This window comes from Pomacea canaliculata, linkage group LG8, assembly GCF_003073045.1.
Source record: "Pomacea canaliculata isolate SZHN2017 linkage group LG8, ASM307304v1, whole genome shotgun sequence".
Lineage (NCBI taxonomy): Eukaryota > Metazoa > Mollusca > Gastropoda > Architaenioglossa > Ampullariidae > Pomacea > Pomacea canaliculata.
The window spans coordinates 21,562,447-21,579,047 of record NC_037597.1 but is presented as its reverse complement, the minus strand read 5'-3'; the positions used below and the strand labels follow the sequence as shown (position 1 = coordinate 21,579,047).

The window sequence follows — 16,601 nt, the reverse complement described above, 5'->3', positions numbered from 1 at the left end:
GAAGCAACTCTCCTTTCTGGAGGTGTTGTGCAAAGCCACCGCTTGACGCAGTCTACCTCTCTCTCTCTCGCACACTCGCGCACGCGCTCGCACGTGGTCAGCGCGTGGCTTTGGTGGCGCGTGGGTCCAGCGCAGTGGCCGGATATCACGCAATGCGGCGGTCTACAACTGTCGTCTGCGGCTTTCCAGGAAGCTGACCTTTTCTTTGAGCAGGTCATTTCAAAAAAAAAAAAATTCGGTTTGTTTCACTTTCGACGATTTTCAACCCTGACATTAGAGAGTTGTCGATGTTAGGAAATGAAGACATAACCAGAAGTTCTTCTTGGACTGTGTCGTGGCGGCTGGAAACCTCTGATTCTGTCCATCTTCATGACTTGAGGTAGGAACTGCAAACTGACAGACTTCTAGTGGAAGTGAGTGAACATGTTGAGCATGTCTACACATACCTTCGCCTTATCTTACTTTTTCTAGAATTTTGTAAAAAAAAAAAAAAAAATCTGCGCTGTTTGGTGAATCCTGGCAAAGTTTCCGCTGGCTGAGATAAAGATCCTGGTAACTCAAGCGCGCGATGCTCAGCTGTCGATGTGAGAGTGAACTCGGCAGAGGTCAAAGGGTTATCTGAGGTCACGCACCGTGCATGAAGAACTCGCTGCTCGCCTGATACTAGTTCATCCTTTTCAACAGAGAGAGCAGTTTATAATCGCTTGAGATCTCTCTGACTGTTAGGCAAAGAGACAAAGTAAAACAGTAAAAAAAAAGTAAAGAAACGTGGAACAAAAACAAGATGCAGCAGTCGATGTTGAAGAAAACACCTCACACGTGATCTATTGTCTCTAGTGGTGAAAACGGTTTTTACTGTCGATCAGATCTCGTTGCCAGACACACCATCCCAACATGGCAACGACAACAACGTGCAAGAGGAGATCATCCTAGAGCCGTCGCCGGAAGTGTTCCTGGCGCATGCGCGTCTCTCGGAGATATCGTTGGACGGCGACAGGGGACAGCAGCATGGGCTGCTGCCAGGGCAAGAGACTCTTTTGCCCATTTCACGAAAAGAAATGTCACGAGTCGACGAGGAAGGTTTACCTGCCGGCCTCCAGTGCCGACTACACGTCCTCCTCCTGTCCGGCGCCGCGCTTCTGTCCGGAGAACCGACCTGACTTCACGGAGGAGCAGAAGCGCATCGTGGTCGAGTCCTGGAAAATCATCCAGCAAGACATTGCTAAGGTCGGAGTCGTCATGTTTGTAGGGTAAGTGTGTGTTTTAATGTTTGTGTGTGTGTGTGCTGCTAACAAACCCCACTCTGTATATAGTATTTTAGTCGACCTCGTTCTGTGTGTGTTTTTAAACAGTCAAAGCGTGGATTAGAAGAAATTCCGAACAGCCATCCACACGTCTACTATTTCTTTTCCCTTTCGATTTTTTTCTCAGATTTTCTCTCTTCCTCTCTCTCTCTCCCACTCCCTAGAGAAAGACCAGGGCGGGCGTGGAGGTGTGTCTTTAATGAACAGCCGGGTGACAAATACTTTTTGCATCGGTTAAAATTAATCCCGAGAGTTAAGGTTGATGATGTTGTGTGCCACCCAACCCCAAGTAATCTACTTGTTCCTAGAAAGTTTTTATTGGTTTTTATTTTGAAATATTAAACAACATCCGTAAAAGTCACAGTGGTTAAAAAAAGACGAAAAAATATAGCATCTTTGAACCAAGGTATTTCGGGTAACAGAGGCGAGAACACAAAAGGGTGACTACCCTCACAAGCACGTTAAAGATAAAACAACAAACAAAGCGAGGCAGGAGCAGTAGTTGGGAGCAGGAGGATAGATTGAGGGAAAGAGCGTGAGTTTCCATCCAACGAGCGAGAAAAAACGAGAGAGAGAGAGTGTGTGTGTGCCAAGACACGGCGAAAATCTCTGGCAGATAACGAAGGAGTTCTTTTCTAAGAGATGATATGGTTGAAGTTCGCGTGCCTGGGGTTGATGATCTGGTCCTGGGGAGAAAATCTGCAAGACGTGCCAGGGAGTCAGTGAGCGAGTCAGCTAAAGAGAGAGATAGAAAGGCGGGGGAGAAAGAAGAAAATAATATAATCAAGAACAGTACGTGTATTACAAGTTCGACATGACACCAGGTAGCTAACAGTACATTGGTTGAAGTGGTTTAAAGCTAGCTTTCTTCGACAGCTGACAATGATGTCGGCATCTATGTGATGGACCACATTATTAAATGTGACTGTTCTTTGTATTGTTATGTAACTCGTGTTAAAAGGTCATAACCCTTCAGGTGTTGCTGTACATGTTATGTTGCTGCTGTCCACATTTCATGCTGGATGCCAGGTGTGGGGAAACTTTTTTCTGCCAATAGATTATTTACAACATCATTCGCGGGCCGTGCGCAATTATCCAGGCAAAATCAGCCTGATGTGTTTGGTCAACCGTTGTTTTGCCACAGTGTGTTGACACTTTTGTAACGTCTACACTCACCGGTTGCCTGGCGATGACTGTCGTCTGTCACCGCACTACAGACCGCACGTGTCGCATGCCCTCATGTCCGGGACCTATTGACCATCTTGGCATGGTCTGCGCATGCGCATTAACACGTTCACTATCTTCAAATTTGTTTAACCTTTTTGACTAACGCATTTGTTCATGAAACTTTTTATCATCTCTCATGAACACGTGTTTTTGCATACAGGTGCGCTTGCTTGTGTGTGTGAGCTCGTGCGCCAACAGCTGAACTGTTTGATGACTCACTAACTATGGCATTGTCGAATGCTCACTATGGTATTATTCAGACGCACAAGCCCAGTTCTTAACCTTTTTTTCCAGAAATAATGGGTGGCTGTGCGTGTGCATGCGTGTTTGTGGCTGATTTACCAGGAAAGACAATAGTGGCGGAAGGAAATATTCGTCTAATTCTTTCCCATTCTGGGTTCCAGATACGATAAGCCTTTGATGTTCACTGCCTTTAGGGTTACTATGGTACTCTCTTCCCATCAAAACCCTCATCAGTTATCTTGGCCTAAACCAAACTCATTGCCCATCCCTGGAATTCCCTTTCGCGTTGACAGAAGCCAAGAAGCAGAAGCGATAAAGAAAGTAGGGAAGGTAATTAGAGATCGAAGGAAAAATAAACCGACCTTTTACTCAAGCGTTGAGAAACGTTGGGAAAGTGCGGCCATGCCTGGGTCTAAAAATAGATGAGTGAGGATGGGAGGTGTGGGGTTAAAAGACATGTCTGCCATTAACGGACATTCTTCCTTCATCTCATGAGACAGTTATGGTGAGCCAAACATGCTACAGCCCAGTTTTTTTTTAAAAAAAAAGCTTCTCTGTTCTCGGCACCTTCTCCATCCGGGTTTCCTCCCGAAGTTTTTCACCTTGTTATCAGTTGACGTGAATAGCGACCTGTAGGCCGCTTGCTGAACACTTTTTACTCTTCCCTTTTTCTTTTTCTTCATTCACTTCTCTATTTTCACGTTTGTCTTGTCTCATGACTTCGGTAAAGATTGTTTTTGATTAAAGATATACACAAAATAGTCAACAACAAATCTAGTGTTAAGTTCGAGCTGTTGGCTTTAACCGTCTGAGATTTAAATCGTCACAACATAGACACATACGGACGAACATTTTTACCAGGCTAGACCAACTTATTTCACATGAAGGTTAAATAATAATAATAAAAATAGTAACCCGAACTTCATCATACGTGTGTCTATATTTCTCCGGTAAAATTTTTTTTAGATTTCTTTTACTCCCTTTCACACATTCTGGGTCCCGTTCACTTTGCCGATAACATCAAGCCTTTGAGACCAATCAATGCCAACATGGCGACAGTCCGAGCTCTAAATATAATGCGAGTTTTTGCTTTCAGAATGCCTTTCGGGAAACATACCATCTACATTTTCTGGATACAATTTATTCTCTAAGACGTAAAAAAAATATTTTCTTAGAAAACAAACTAGAGAAAAAGCATGAGTATATGACAGATGGGAGGAGAGAGAGAGAGAGAAAAAAATATATCACATCACAAGTGTATACATATATAGTAGTAATACAAATTGATTTTCTTGGTCTCATAAACAAAAATCTACAAGTTTCTATAGAAATGTAACACATTTGAGATATAACAAAAAAAGCAACATCCCATTTGATCTTAATCCAATTCGCTGAAGCGTTTCTCTTAAATAAACTCTAGGGAAGTAAGAGTTTGTATGTATTTAACACCTTTACGTGTTTTCATTATCCTGACAGCCATTACTTTGTAACTTGTCTACCTTCTGCCTCTCCGCTTTCTGACTCTAAAACTCAGCAACTCTGATTGACAACACATTTCATTATTTTATAAGCTTCAATCATTATATTTTTCTCTATATAATAAATTTATAGTTTGCTGGTATATTACCTACGTAATCTTAATTTTATATTGCCGTGAGTCACCTACAGAAGGTTCGAGTGAAGAAGTCTGAGCACGGACGTATATAGGAGATAAAAGTTCGTGGTTTGAGCCCTTTAGTTGTAGAATCTGCCATGAAGGATCGATGCCTGCCCTGACTGATCCGAACTTTGACATGTAATCAGAGAAAGAAAAGCGGGCTTAAAAATCATTTCTTCATAAAGTACAGAAAAAAGAATTATAATAAAAGATGAATCTGTGGTTTGAACTTTTAAGCGTCGTTCGCCTTTTCTCGCTGCTCTAACTCTGTCAAGTATTTTTCAACATCAGATTTCCTTTTTCTTTATTTATCTATATATTTTTTTTTGTTTGGCTAATTTTTAATGAAGAGAGCGTTTTTGTTTTGTTTTTTTTGTTTTTTTTTAAAGTGAAACAGATTTTAAACTGCAAAGCCTGGATCAATGCCAACGAGTGGGTTCATACAAGGGTTTCGTAAGATCATGCAGCTGAGATGAGCTTAAGAGATGACACAGCTGTTAGAGATGATATAGAGATGACACAGGTTTGTTAGAAATGACGCAGTTTTTAGAGATGACGCAGAGCAGTTAGAGATGACACAGGGCTGTTAGAGATGACACAGGGCTATTAGAGATGACACAGGGCTGTTAGAGATGACACAGGGCTGTTAGAGATGACACAGGGCTGTTAGAGATGACACAGGGCTATTAGAGATGACACAGGGCTGTTAGAGATGACACGGGGCTGTTAGAGATGACACAGGTCTGTTAGAGATGACACAGGGCTATTTTCAAAAAAGTTCTAACCACAAAAGCACCGTACTCGTCTCCCCATCCCCACCTTCTGCCCACATGTGGGTTTCGCGGAAAAGTTAAGTTACCGAACGAGTTTTAAAAAAGACAAGAAACACAATATCACTATCACAAAAATATTTTATAACCATAATATCAGATCCAGATCCTAGATTACATAGTAAAGATGAGGTACAGAAAGAGAGAGAGAGCGGAAAACGAAAAGAGACATACAATCTCTAATTTTACCCTCAGCAGTAAATTAAATCGTTTCTCCGCCTCGTTAATTTGCCAACGCGGTCTGCTCAGCATCTCATGGCTGCACCAGTCATCAGCAGCGAGCTGCTGGCGTGCTAATCAGGTCTGTGACATTTAGCCTCACTCCGCATTCCACTTCATGGGAGAGATAAATTTACAGATATTTCTCAGAACCATATTTAGTCTCGCGCCGTCTGCTCAGTGAAGGGTCTGGTGCAGGTTGCCTCCGACACACGAGAACATAATCACAGCATCATCTACCATGTTGCGCCTCATTGATGCTGGATTTTTTTTTTTGTGCTGGGGAGAGGGTAGGGGATATTTTTTCCCTCACAATTCCTGTCTGAAAAGTGGTTTTTACATGTATAGATATAAAACTGTCTTCTAGATTGGTTGTTGTTGACTTGCTGGGACAACTTTGTAGATTGGACTGGTGTCTCTTCACCTAGCCGTCAGGGGTTGAGTCCTGAAGTGAGAGTAAATCGTTTCCATCAGGACAAAATGGGGACCTCAAGCAAAAACATTTTGTTTCAAAGTTATAAATCCCTGTCGAAATCCCACCTGGCAATATTTCATGTTTCTTGACTCCAAGACACCTTTATCACCACCTTACAACTACAACTCCATCGGTACAACAATACCTGTGAGGTCTAAACACAGCTTTAGAACTTTGGAAACAAGACACATCCTTGAGTTCTCCACCTTGCTGCAGGACAATGACTTACCCTCGTTAACGGATCTTAAATGTTGGTGTCTCTTACTGGTCTGTGACATTTCTTTGCCCATGTCCTCAATTGTTCTTTAATGCATCCTCTTCCTTTTGCCATCTTCCATCGAAGCTTATTGCAGCTGGAGTCAGGACGCAGTTGTTGTACGGACTGACGGACGGACAAGGAGACAGAAAGACAGACAGACAGAGCGAGAAAGGATAGCATGCGTGAGGATCAAATGGAGAAGAGGGAAAAAGGGGATCATCCACATAAAATTGTAGCTAATAAAGATGCACGCAGACCCATCCTGTCCGTACGGGGAAGAGACTCAGGAGAGTCAACTTGAACAAGTGCCAAGACCCAGGCCAGAGCAGACTACCGCCACTTTATCTTGCATTCCAGCAACAACAGGAAGTCATCGACGAAACCACAGAATACCGGAGACGGGGTGTAGGGGTGGGGTCATAATTTGTCTGGCATCACTGCTCAGCGGGGTGCATCCTTTCCCTCCCTGGTCGTAGATAGTCTTCTATGCCATTACGGGAACACTCAAGACCAGAATTGCTAGTTCCAGTAATAAAGATCTGAAACACGCTAGTTGCCTTAATGAGGTTTTGAGAAATGTTACAATTGCCAATATTTTTGAAGGAATATTTATCGCAATCTAGATGTAAGAAAAGTTACTTTAAGTAATATCAGGAATTATAAATAATACTGTAGGTCTGTGAAGAGCTGGTCCCAGTAATGCCATGACTTGATAAACACTAATTACAGTTATAAAGATAAGAAAAACACTAGTCAACTGTAATCAAGATAGCACAAGTGGCTTGAAAAAAAAGGTGATCAGATAAACGTAGCCGCGGAAAACAGGGGATGAACGTTGTGGGTGTGCAGGCAGGTGATATGTGCACCTCACCTGTACATTCCTCCTGAAATCTTTTTTCTGTGTAAGTGTGTTTTGTTAGAATCATTCAAGTTTTTTTCTGAATGTCTGGTAGCGTGGAAGAATGCACTTTCTTTCCAAGCCTTAGCCTATTGGCTTCCGTGATAAGTTTGGATTCACAGGAACCCGTTTACTTACAAATAAACCTCCGTGAAACAAACCAAATGGTTTATTCAATAAAGAATTCGTTCGTTCGTTCGTTCGTTCGTTCGTTCGTTCGTTTACTTACAAATATATCTGCTGCCATTATTCCATGTGAGTACAAATTTAGATGCAAAATTACACATTCACACACTATTATACACACCCCATACACTCACTATGCACACCCAACAACGCACCCACAAAGATTTGCAAACGTTGAATATTTAGAGGCATCAAATGACGATAGACGGGAGGGTGAAACGAGAGAGAGGAAAGTAGAAAAAGAATGAGAAAGAGAAAGAATGACAAAGCGTCGACAATATTTTGCCGTTTGCCGTGACAACCAAGGTGAAAACCGACAGAAAATAATACATATGTAAGTCAAAAGTAATAACAAAACCTCAGAGGATTAGGACTGCGTTAGACACTTGTGTCATGACAAACCTCATACAACGCTATTCTACGAGACTCACCCTCGTCAAAGCTGACCACATTGAGAAATGACGTCAGTCTGGTCCTTATGATGAATGACGTCAGTTTAAACCTTCTGAGAAACGACGTAAATCTAGTCCTTATGATGAATGACGTCATCATAGTCTAGACCCTCTAAGAAAAGACGTCAATCTGGTGCTTATGATGAATGACGTCAGTCTCGTCTCTCTGAGAAATGACGTCAGTCACTTGGAGGCAGACATTCCAAGACAAAAGTCTGTGACCAATCCAAAAATAACTCACCACATATGGCGCTCAGCGGCTGCAGTAAATCGAGGCTCAATAAAGATCATCATGATGCTACATCCACGGTGAGGTATGAGTTGCAGCCCCTGTCGTGATAGACATTAATTGGAGTTGAGTGAACATGTCTACAGAATGTTTCATCGTGTCTTCCTCCTGGATTTTGTATCTGCAACGTCGTGGTAAAGTGTCTGCTGGTTCTGATAGAGAAGCTTAGCTGTCCATGAGAAATGAGCTTGACGGAGGTCAGATGAGCAGGTGAGGTCACGTGTCGTACAGGGAGAACTCGCTATTTGCATGAGACTTGTTCATACTGGCCTGAGACTTGTTCATACACCTTAACAGAGAGCAGCTGATCCTCGCTACAGGTCTCGCTGAAAGACAAAGAGTTTCTTGCCAACAAAAAGCAAAAAAAAAGTCAAAACAAAATTTATAGGAACACGTTAAAAACAAAAACCAAAGATGCAGCAGTCGATCTTGAAGAGAACACCTAACACGTGATCTATCGTCTTTAGTGGTGAAAACGGTTTTCGGTGTCGATCAGGTCTCGTTGACACAAACACTGCCCCAACATGGCAACGACGACGAACTGGAAGGGAAGATCGTCTTAGTGCCGCCGGAAGTGTCCCTGACGCATGCGCGACTTTCGGCGGAGCTGTCGTGGAACGGCGACAGAGGACAGCATCATGGGCCAGCGCAAAAGTCTCTGTTGTACGTTTCTCGAAAAGAAGCGTGGCGAGTCGACGGTAAAGGCTTTTCCTCCGCCTTCCAGAATCTTCTTCAGGTCCTCTTCCCGTTCAACGCCTCGCTTTCGTCCGGAAAATCGACCCAAGCTCACGGAGGAAGAGAAGCGCATCTTGACCGAGTCTTGGGAAATCATTGTCCATGACGTAGAAAAGATCGGCGTAGTCACGTTTTTCGGGTAAGAGAGAAAGTGTGTGTGTTCTGTGTGTGTGTGTGTGTGTTGATAGCATGAGCCACTCTTTGTACGTACTTTGATCGCCTTCATTCTGCAAGTGTCTATAAACAGTAAAAACGTAGAAGACATTCCATCCAGCACCTCGAATTTTTTTTCTTTCTCTCCCCCTCCCATTACCATACCTCCCCGTTCTCCACACCCCTTATCTTAAGAAAGCAGAGGTAAATGGGACCTGGAGCTGCGTGCCGTTGATGAACTGCCGGGTAGCAAGGATATTTAACTTTTGTTGCATCGGTTTGGCAGGTAAAATGATGGCTTTGCGTGTCTTGATTCATCCACTTGTTCTTTATGGTTTCTTATAGGCTGGTAATGCTGAGAACATAAACGACTTCTGGAAAAGACATAAAGGTTATAAAAATAATAATAGCATCCCTCAAGTAATGGAGCAAGGTATGATGGGTAACAGAAGTGTGAACACGCAAGGGAGGGAAGAAAACAAACAAAGGAGCAGTAGTTGTGAGCAGGAAGGATAGATGGAGGGAAGGAGCGTGAGTTTCCATCCAACAAGAGATAAAGAGAGAGAGAGGGGGGGGGGGGAGCCAAGACACGACGAAAATCTCTGGCAGATAACGAAGGAGTTCGTTTCTGAGAGATGATATGGTTGAAGTTAGCGTGCCTGGGGTTGATGATCTGGTCCTGGGGAGAAAATCTGCAAGACGTGCCAGGGAGTCAGTGAATGAGTCAGCTAAAGAGTGGGCGTGAGAGAGAGAAAGAAATACATTAATAACATAAAAAGAACAAGCTCAGAATGAAAACCTTTATGACAAACTTAATATTTAAAAAAGTAAAAAAACAAAGCAGCAGTGGTCTGTAGACCTACACTAGATGCTAGTGCCTTTATATTCCATTTTAGTAATTGAAAGCTGCCCCACTCTAATATTTCATGTACATACAAGTGGGAGACGATATCAAGTTGCTAACAGTATTGATAACATTGAAACCTTCTTATTGTAAGTGGTCTCAACTTCATTTTCTTTGACAGCTGACAATAAGGTCGACACCTATGTGACGGACCGAATTATCAGATGTGACTGTTCGTTGTATTGTTACATCATGGTCAAATCGTTTGCAGAAGACAGTTACACATGTCGGATAAGAAATTGCTTTGCCAAGGACAATTTGACATGAAAACTGTGCTTGTTACTGTGAAGTGGTGGACCTTACTGATCTTGATCAAACTTAAAGGTTACTTGAAGAGTAAAAACTTTGATGAGAGATAAATGGAAAATTCATTTCAAGTGTTCTTCTTTCCTGGTAGTAAGGCAAATGCACAAGTATTTATGAAGAATATAATGAATAATAAATATTTAATAACGACAATAACACATTTCATCTAGCTTAAGTGGCTAATTAAAAACCGCTTCACAAGGTTATGCATCAACAAAAATGGATCTAGTATTTCTAGGTGTGTGATATGGTGACTTGAAGTTCTGTATTTTTTTTATTTTTATTGCACTTTGTGATGTACGGCATGACGATCATGCCTTTTTCAGCTTCACTGTCCAGTCTGGTCCTTACGATGAGGGACATCAGTCTGGTCCCTTTGAGACATGACATCAGTTTAGTCCCTTTGAGACATGACATCAGTTTAGTCCCTTTGAGACATGACGTCAGTCTGGTCCTTATGATGAATGACATCAGTTTAGTCCCTTTGAGACATGACGTCAGTCTGGTCCTTATGATGAATGACATCAGTTTAGTCCCTTTGAGACATGACGTCAGTCTGGTCCTTATGATGAATGACATCAGTTTAGTCCCTTTGAGACATGACGTCAGTCTGGTCCTTATGATGAATGACGTCAGTCTAGTCCCTCTGAGACATTACATTCATCATTTGGCACCAGACAGTTCAAGACAAACGTCTGTGACGGATCTGAAAACGACTCGCCACGTGGCGTTCAGCGGCTTCAGTACATCTCGACGGAACCACAGCAACGACAAACCGCCGGATCATGTCGGAGCTCGGTTTCCCTCCTAAAGACAGACGTTGAACCATCCGGCGATGAGCTCAGCCACAATAGTCTCCCTCCGTCAGCTGCCAGGAGAGAACATCAAACATTCAACCACTTTAATCGATACAGTGGAGATTTTAAAAAAATTGTCATTTACTAAAAAGTACACGGAGAGTTTCTTTAATTTTTATTTCAGCATTGCCTCTTCGATTTGAAACTGTCTAGTCCCGAGATCAATAAGCTGCAGAATCCAATTTGCTTTTTCTACCGTGCGTCACTGCGGGTCGAAGCAAAGCTTCGGGGACTTTGGCTGCAAGTCATCTGAGAATTCACGACCTACATTCCAATTTTTTTTTTGAAGATACCATCAAGAATAGCTATTAACAAACAAACATATTAATTAAATTATTTAAAAAAAAGGTCTTCCTGGAGGTCACTGGCATGTTAGTTTTTCGCCAACTCTGTCATCATCCTCATCATTATCACCGTCATTATCATCTTCTCCGTGGTTGTTGTTATCGGAAAAATATCAACCTTCGGTGTATATCCCATTCAGTCTTTGTCTCCGATGACAAGAACAGTTCAACCCAGGTTTGGTTAATTAATTCGAATTTGTTTTTCGGAAGTATCTATGTTTACAGTTAGGCAAATGATGTGATCGTGGCAGATACTGGCGCAGAGAATTTTTCGATATTAAATCACGGGCATCTCTATGGGAGTTTAAGAAACTGAAAATGTTTGCACCTGCAGGCCGGGCAGGGGAGGATGTCGGGGAAAAAGAAATCCTCGGTTTCTTTCTCGCCGCTGTCATCGACAACAGACCTCACAGACAGACGGTTTGGTCAACGCCAAGATGTGGGGCAGCCATTGAGGCAGCAGCTAAGGGGTTAACACAAAAAAGTTTTTTTGAACTCCTTTTTGTGCATTCTTCAAGTTGATGTTTCCCTGAATTCCACTTCTCTGACTGTGTAACCGGACGCAGGCAGAGAGCGAGGGAAGGCTACGTGAAGGATGGTGCGTTATCTTGGCAACAGAAATTTGTCTTCCGTCCTTTTTTTTCTCTGAAGTGCTAGCAACTTTTTTTCCCTTGCACATTGGTATAGACTTTTTGTTGTTCTTCTGGCAAATGTCAAGATTCCTGTACTTTGCTTTCTGTAGCTTAGTGTGCTTTTGTGGTGAGTGTGAAGCAACCTGCATCTGGACAGCGTTGGTGTTGTTGGCCGATGAGACAGATTGTTGCTCTGAGAGTCAAACAGATTCTTTTGAAGTAAAAGTCACAAAATTCCACAAATGTGCCTTCTTTGCATATGCTTTGTATTTAAATTAAATAAATAGACACAAAACCGTGTATATAATAAAACAAGTTCTCCTTTATTCCAATATTTCTATACAGACTCCATTAGGGGATAGAGTATATTAGAGTTACCCTCAGAAAAGTGATGTAGGTTCAGGTTACCGAGTGCAACGCACAAACTATGTAATTATAAACTTTCAGCTGTGTACTCTAATCTCTGTCCACCCACTTTCTTTCTATCTCTCACTGCGCTGCACGCCAGAAAACAAGAAATTAAAATAGTGACGTCATGATGAGACTGATTAACATAGAATCCCATTGGCTTAGGCCTTTACATGCAAGCGCATCCTGATGTCTGTGCTGTTGACCTTTAACCTTTACGTGTTGCAGCTTATTCGAGACCCATCCGGATGTGCAGGACATATTCATCCCCTTTAAGGGCAAGAAACTCGAGGATCTCTGGACGAGCACTGACCTCAAGTCGCACGTGCTGCGGGTGATGGGCACGGTGGAGAAGTGTCTCGCGCGGATACACGAACCTGCCAAGATGGAGAGCATACTGCACGAGCTTGGCGTGAAACACCTCCTCCTCAACATCAGAGTGGAATATCTTGATGTGAGCAAACCTTTCAGACGTTTGATGCAAGTAACTCAATGACTGGTTTGGTGCGAGAAAAAATATGAGATGTATGATACTGGAAACTGTTACAATTAGCCTAGACATGAAGGTGAGCCACTCTGACAATTAGCCTAGCCATGAAGGTGAACCACTCTGACAATTAGCCTAGCCATGAAGGTGAACCACTCTGACAATTAGCCTAGCCATGAAGGTGAACCACTCTGACAATTAGCCTAGCCATGAAGTTGAACCACTCTGACAATTAGCCTAGCCATAAAGTTGAACCACTCTGACAATTAGCCTAGCCATGAAGTTGAACCACTCTGACAATTAGCCTAGCCATAAAGTTGAACCACTCTGACAATTAGCCTAGCCATAAAGTTGAACCACTCTCTTGTTGTTGCAGCTGATAGGCCCGCAGTTCATCAAAGCAGTCCGACCTGCCATGGGTGACCTATGGACGCCGGAAGTAGAAAGTGCTTGGGCCAACCTCTTCCGTCTCATAACACACATAATGAAGGAAGCAATGGTCCTCTGATGACTGTCAAGCGACATCACAGAACAAGAGGAGTGGAGAGTGTGGCTGGGGATGCGTGTTGTAACAGACGTTATGGAGTGTGAGATGGGGTGGGTGGGTTGTCAGTTGACTCTAATCACCATTATGTAGCCTTCGTCACCTCCGAGGGGTAAAACACCAACCAACCGACCGACATGATTACTTTAAAGTGATCGAGGTGTTGTGTGGTATTCTGAACATCACATACAGTCCAAGCTTGTTTTGCGATCCCTGGCGGAGGGAGAAAGAAAGGACCTACCTGTATCGCAGAGGCTTGTAAATAATTTAAGATTTTGTCTGCATGTCGAAGGATGGCCGGGAATTCGCAATCAGTCCAACTGCTTCGGCATCAAAAGTTCGCGTGATCTGCACATGCCTGAGGGGTGACCCAGTGACGTCAAAAGGTCACTGTTTCGTATTTCAGCTCTTTCATACGTCTATATTACGTTTTATGTACGTTAGTTTTGCTGATATTTCAGAATCAGTAAGTCTGTCACGAGTTTGTTTTGTTTTTTTGTCATTTGCACTTCTTTGAGAATGCTCTGGGCTGTGCTCTGAGCTAACATAATACATAATTTTTAAACTAATTAAATTTCTTTTTTTTACTAATAAATTTTGCATTTTGTTTGACATTTGTTTTGATGTTTACAAATTATCTACTGTGAACACCTAACGGTAAGAAAACAACAGACACAAACAAAGGAGAGTTTACACATGTGTCTTATGTGTCAAAGGACACTGGAAAATATTTTTCAGATCAGAAAAAAAAGTGATTTCGACTCACTCATAGTTGGACCCGAGAAAGTTTTCAGAACATGGAGACGCAGTGTTTTGACAATATGTCGGGTTCCCCTCAGTTACGCCTCGTCATTCACGTGACGAACGCATCCCGTCATGCATTAGCTGTTGCTGGTCAGCCAATGACGTTTGATGACATGAGTAGAGCTCGCGCGTCATAGCTTCACGTGACAAGGCACTTAGGAAGGTTTGCTGTGGAGTGGAGGAGGAAGGCAGCCCTGCTGATTTCAAGTCGTTCAAGCTGTCGACCCCCACTTACAATCAAGTGACCCCATAAAGGTTTTGACAAAATATCCGCGACACGTGACGAGCGGCACTAAGCTTGGAAAAACGATTTCTTTCTAAGGTAATAAAAGAAAAGAAGGGTCGTCCTAACCGTGGCTCTGAAGGAGGGAAAATGGGAACTAGAAGTCCATTGCAAACATTTACAAATTAATCAGGGGCACAAATAACCAACATGGCTTAATTAGAATTGTTTCATATCCCTAGTGCTTAGGGTCAGTCTGTCAAACATTTTCATAGGGTTAACCCTGATTTACAAGGTAAGAACTTGCAATAATAGCCTAGTCGTTACTTGGTACAATAGTCATTTATTTCTTCTGTCATTTTGTCCCATGCGCTGATGCAGTAGTCACGGATTTCTTTGTCATCTGTGTGCCAGGCACCGGGGTGATAGTCATTAATGTCTTTGTCACCTGTCACAGCTGGTGCAAAGCACGTTTAACTGTCCACTTCTCCATGTAGTTCTCCGTGTAACTTATTATCACCGGTACACACCACTCTATATGTTGTCACACGCCTTTGCGCCATGTATCTTTTCTAAACACAGACAAAAGAAAGGAGGGAGGCCTCAAAATGGAGGTAAGAAGGAGTACATAAAAGCTTTTTTTAGACGGTGTGATATAGCAAGAAAGTATTAAACACCTTCACAGTTAAGAATTTCAGGCTAGGCTGGAATGGCTGAGTGCCAAACATGTTATCTCAGCAATAAACGGAGTATAAAAACAAGAAACCAAGTTTTGCGACAGTCTACAGCTAAGTGGAAAAAGTTCTTTCGATAAAGTTTATAGCTTAACACCTAACAAAGATATGGTCGATGCTCGATATCATTTTTAAATCATTTTGCAGGTGTTCACTGAAGGTAATACATGAACATTTTCTTAAAGTACCTCGCTTGTGAAGTTTGCAATACATAACAGCCTGTACAGCCAACACATTGCACATCACAAGCGTGTGTTTACCGTGAATACGGGACTGAATGAATGAAAGGAGGAATGAATAACTGAATGCAGTATACAGTATGCAGTGTACAGTATTTGCCTATTTGTTTAATAACTTTTGTGCCTATATTGATGTGTATTTTCGCTTATGTCCGAGCCTGATCGTATGCATGTGTGTGCATGTGTGTGCGTACGTGCGTTCGTGCGTGTTTGCTGGAGTGCGTGCATAGCGAATGTGTGCGCGATTGAGCGTGTGTTTATGATTGTCGTGCGTGGTGGATAATTATACAAGTGTTAGTAATCTTCACTTGTCTACAAAATTGTTTCTGGTTGAAATAAACTTCTCTCGCCATCATACGTGATTTATTATCAGGCTATAACATGTCACGATGCGTGCGTGTGTATGTATCTGTGTGAATGCCGATGAATGATTCACTGTCCAGACATAAAATATCCATAAAAATACACTTAAAATGAGAAACCATTAAAGTAGAAAGGCTGGGAAATGATTTCAATAAGGCGATTCAAAAAAGCTTTCAATGAAAAAGCTGGTACATCCATCCCTCGTTAAAACTTCTAATTACTTTCAAAGAAAAGAAAAGAAAAGCTACAACCGCTCTAATAACTTTCTCTAAAAATTATTTTCAAAACAAACATGGACATATTTTATCATTCAAGGAATGTCTACAATACAATTCCTTCCACACTATGTATTTTCATTCAACTATACAAACAGAGTGTGCAAAAACAAATAATCTATGCGAGATTGACGTGAAACAAGAGAGAAGGCAATTTTGAAAGAATGAATAAAGCATCAGGAGATAGAGATAGTGACACACGATGATGTTTTTGGGTATGAGAACAATATTAACATTTGCTTAACCTTTGCTGAAATTAATGATGCTGGACATTAAGGATGCTCGTGACCGACTCAACCCTCGTCAACATGTTATGCACTCGGTGTTTTGTCACAAGTCGTGGGTGGGATGGAGGAGAACATTATAAAAACTCAGCCTCTGATACAGAGTGAGATAAGATGAATAACAGGGGCTTTTGTTGTTCTACAAAACAGTAGGTTTCCTACCTGTGTATTGACCCAAAGCTCCTGTTAGCTGTTTATAAATAAACAAAATAAATTATTTTTGTCGTAGGATATTAAAACTGTGTTTTTCTTCGTCAATTACCTTAACAG

At 42.1% G+C, this 16,601-nt stretch overlaps 1 protein-coding gene across 3 annotated transcripts; it reads left to right on the top strand.

The window, feature by feature from the left end:
• LOC112570877 (non-symbiotic hemoglobin 1-like) lies at positions 1 to 15,764 on the top strand. Of its 3 annotated transcripts, XM_025249562.1 has the most exons (4): positions 1 to 379; positions 867 to 1,250; positions 12,607 to 12,832; positions 13,242 to 15,764. In XM_025249562.1, exons 2-4 carry the CDS (start codon positions 961 to 963, stop codon positions 13,371 to 13,373), a joined length of 648 nt encoding a protein of 215 aa, XP_025105347.1. In that variant the 5' UTR covers positions 1 to 379; positions 867 to 960; the 3' UTR covers positions 13,374 to 15,764. The 3 variants fall into 3 exon arrangements, with proteins under 3 accessions (XP_025105347.1, XP_025105346.1, XP_025105348.1); XM_025249561.1 differs by having other exon boundaries at positions 1 to 1,250; XM_025249563.1 differs by lacking the exons at positions 1 to 379; positions 867 to 1,250 and adding an exon at positions 7,935 to 8,913.
• The last annotated feature ends 837 nt before the right edge of the window (positions 15,765 to 16,601 follow it).

Excerpts from the sequence above, each read along its gene's own strand:
- LOC112570877 (XM_025249562.1), top strand. The coding sequence starts at position 961 with ATGCGCGTCTCTCGGAGATATCGTTGGACGGCGACAGGGGACAGCAGC. Across the intron at positions 1,251-12,606 it reads GGAGTCGTCATGTTTGTAGG|CTTATTCGAGACCCATCCGG; the intron begins GTAAGTGTGTGT and ends TACGTGTTGCAG. Across the intron at positions 12,833-13,241 it reads TCAGAGTGGAATATCTTGAT|CTGATAGGCCCGCAGTTCAT; the intron begins GTGAGCAAACCT and ends TTGTTGTTGCAG.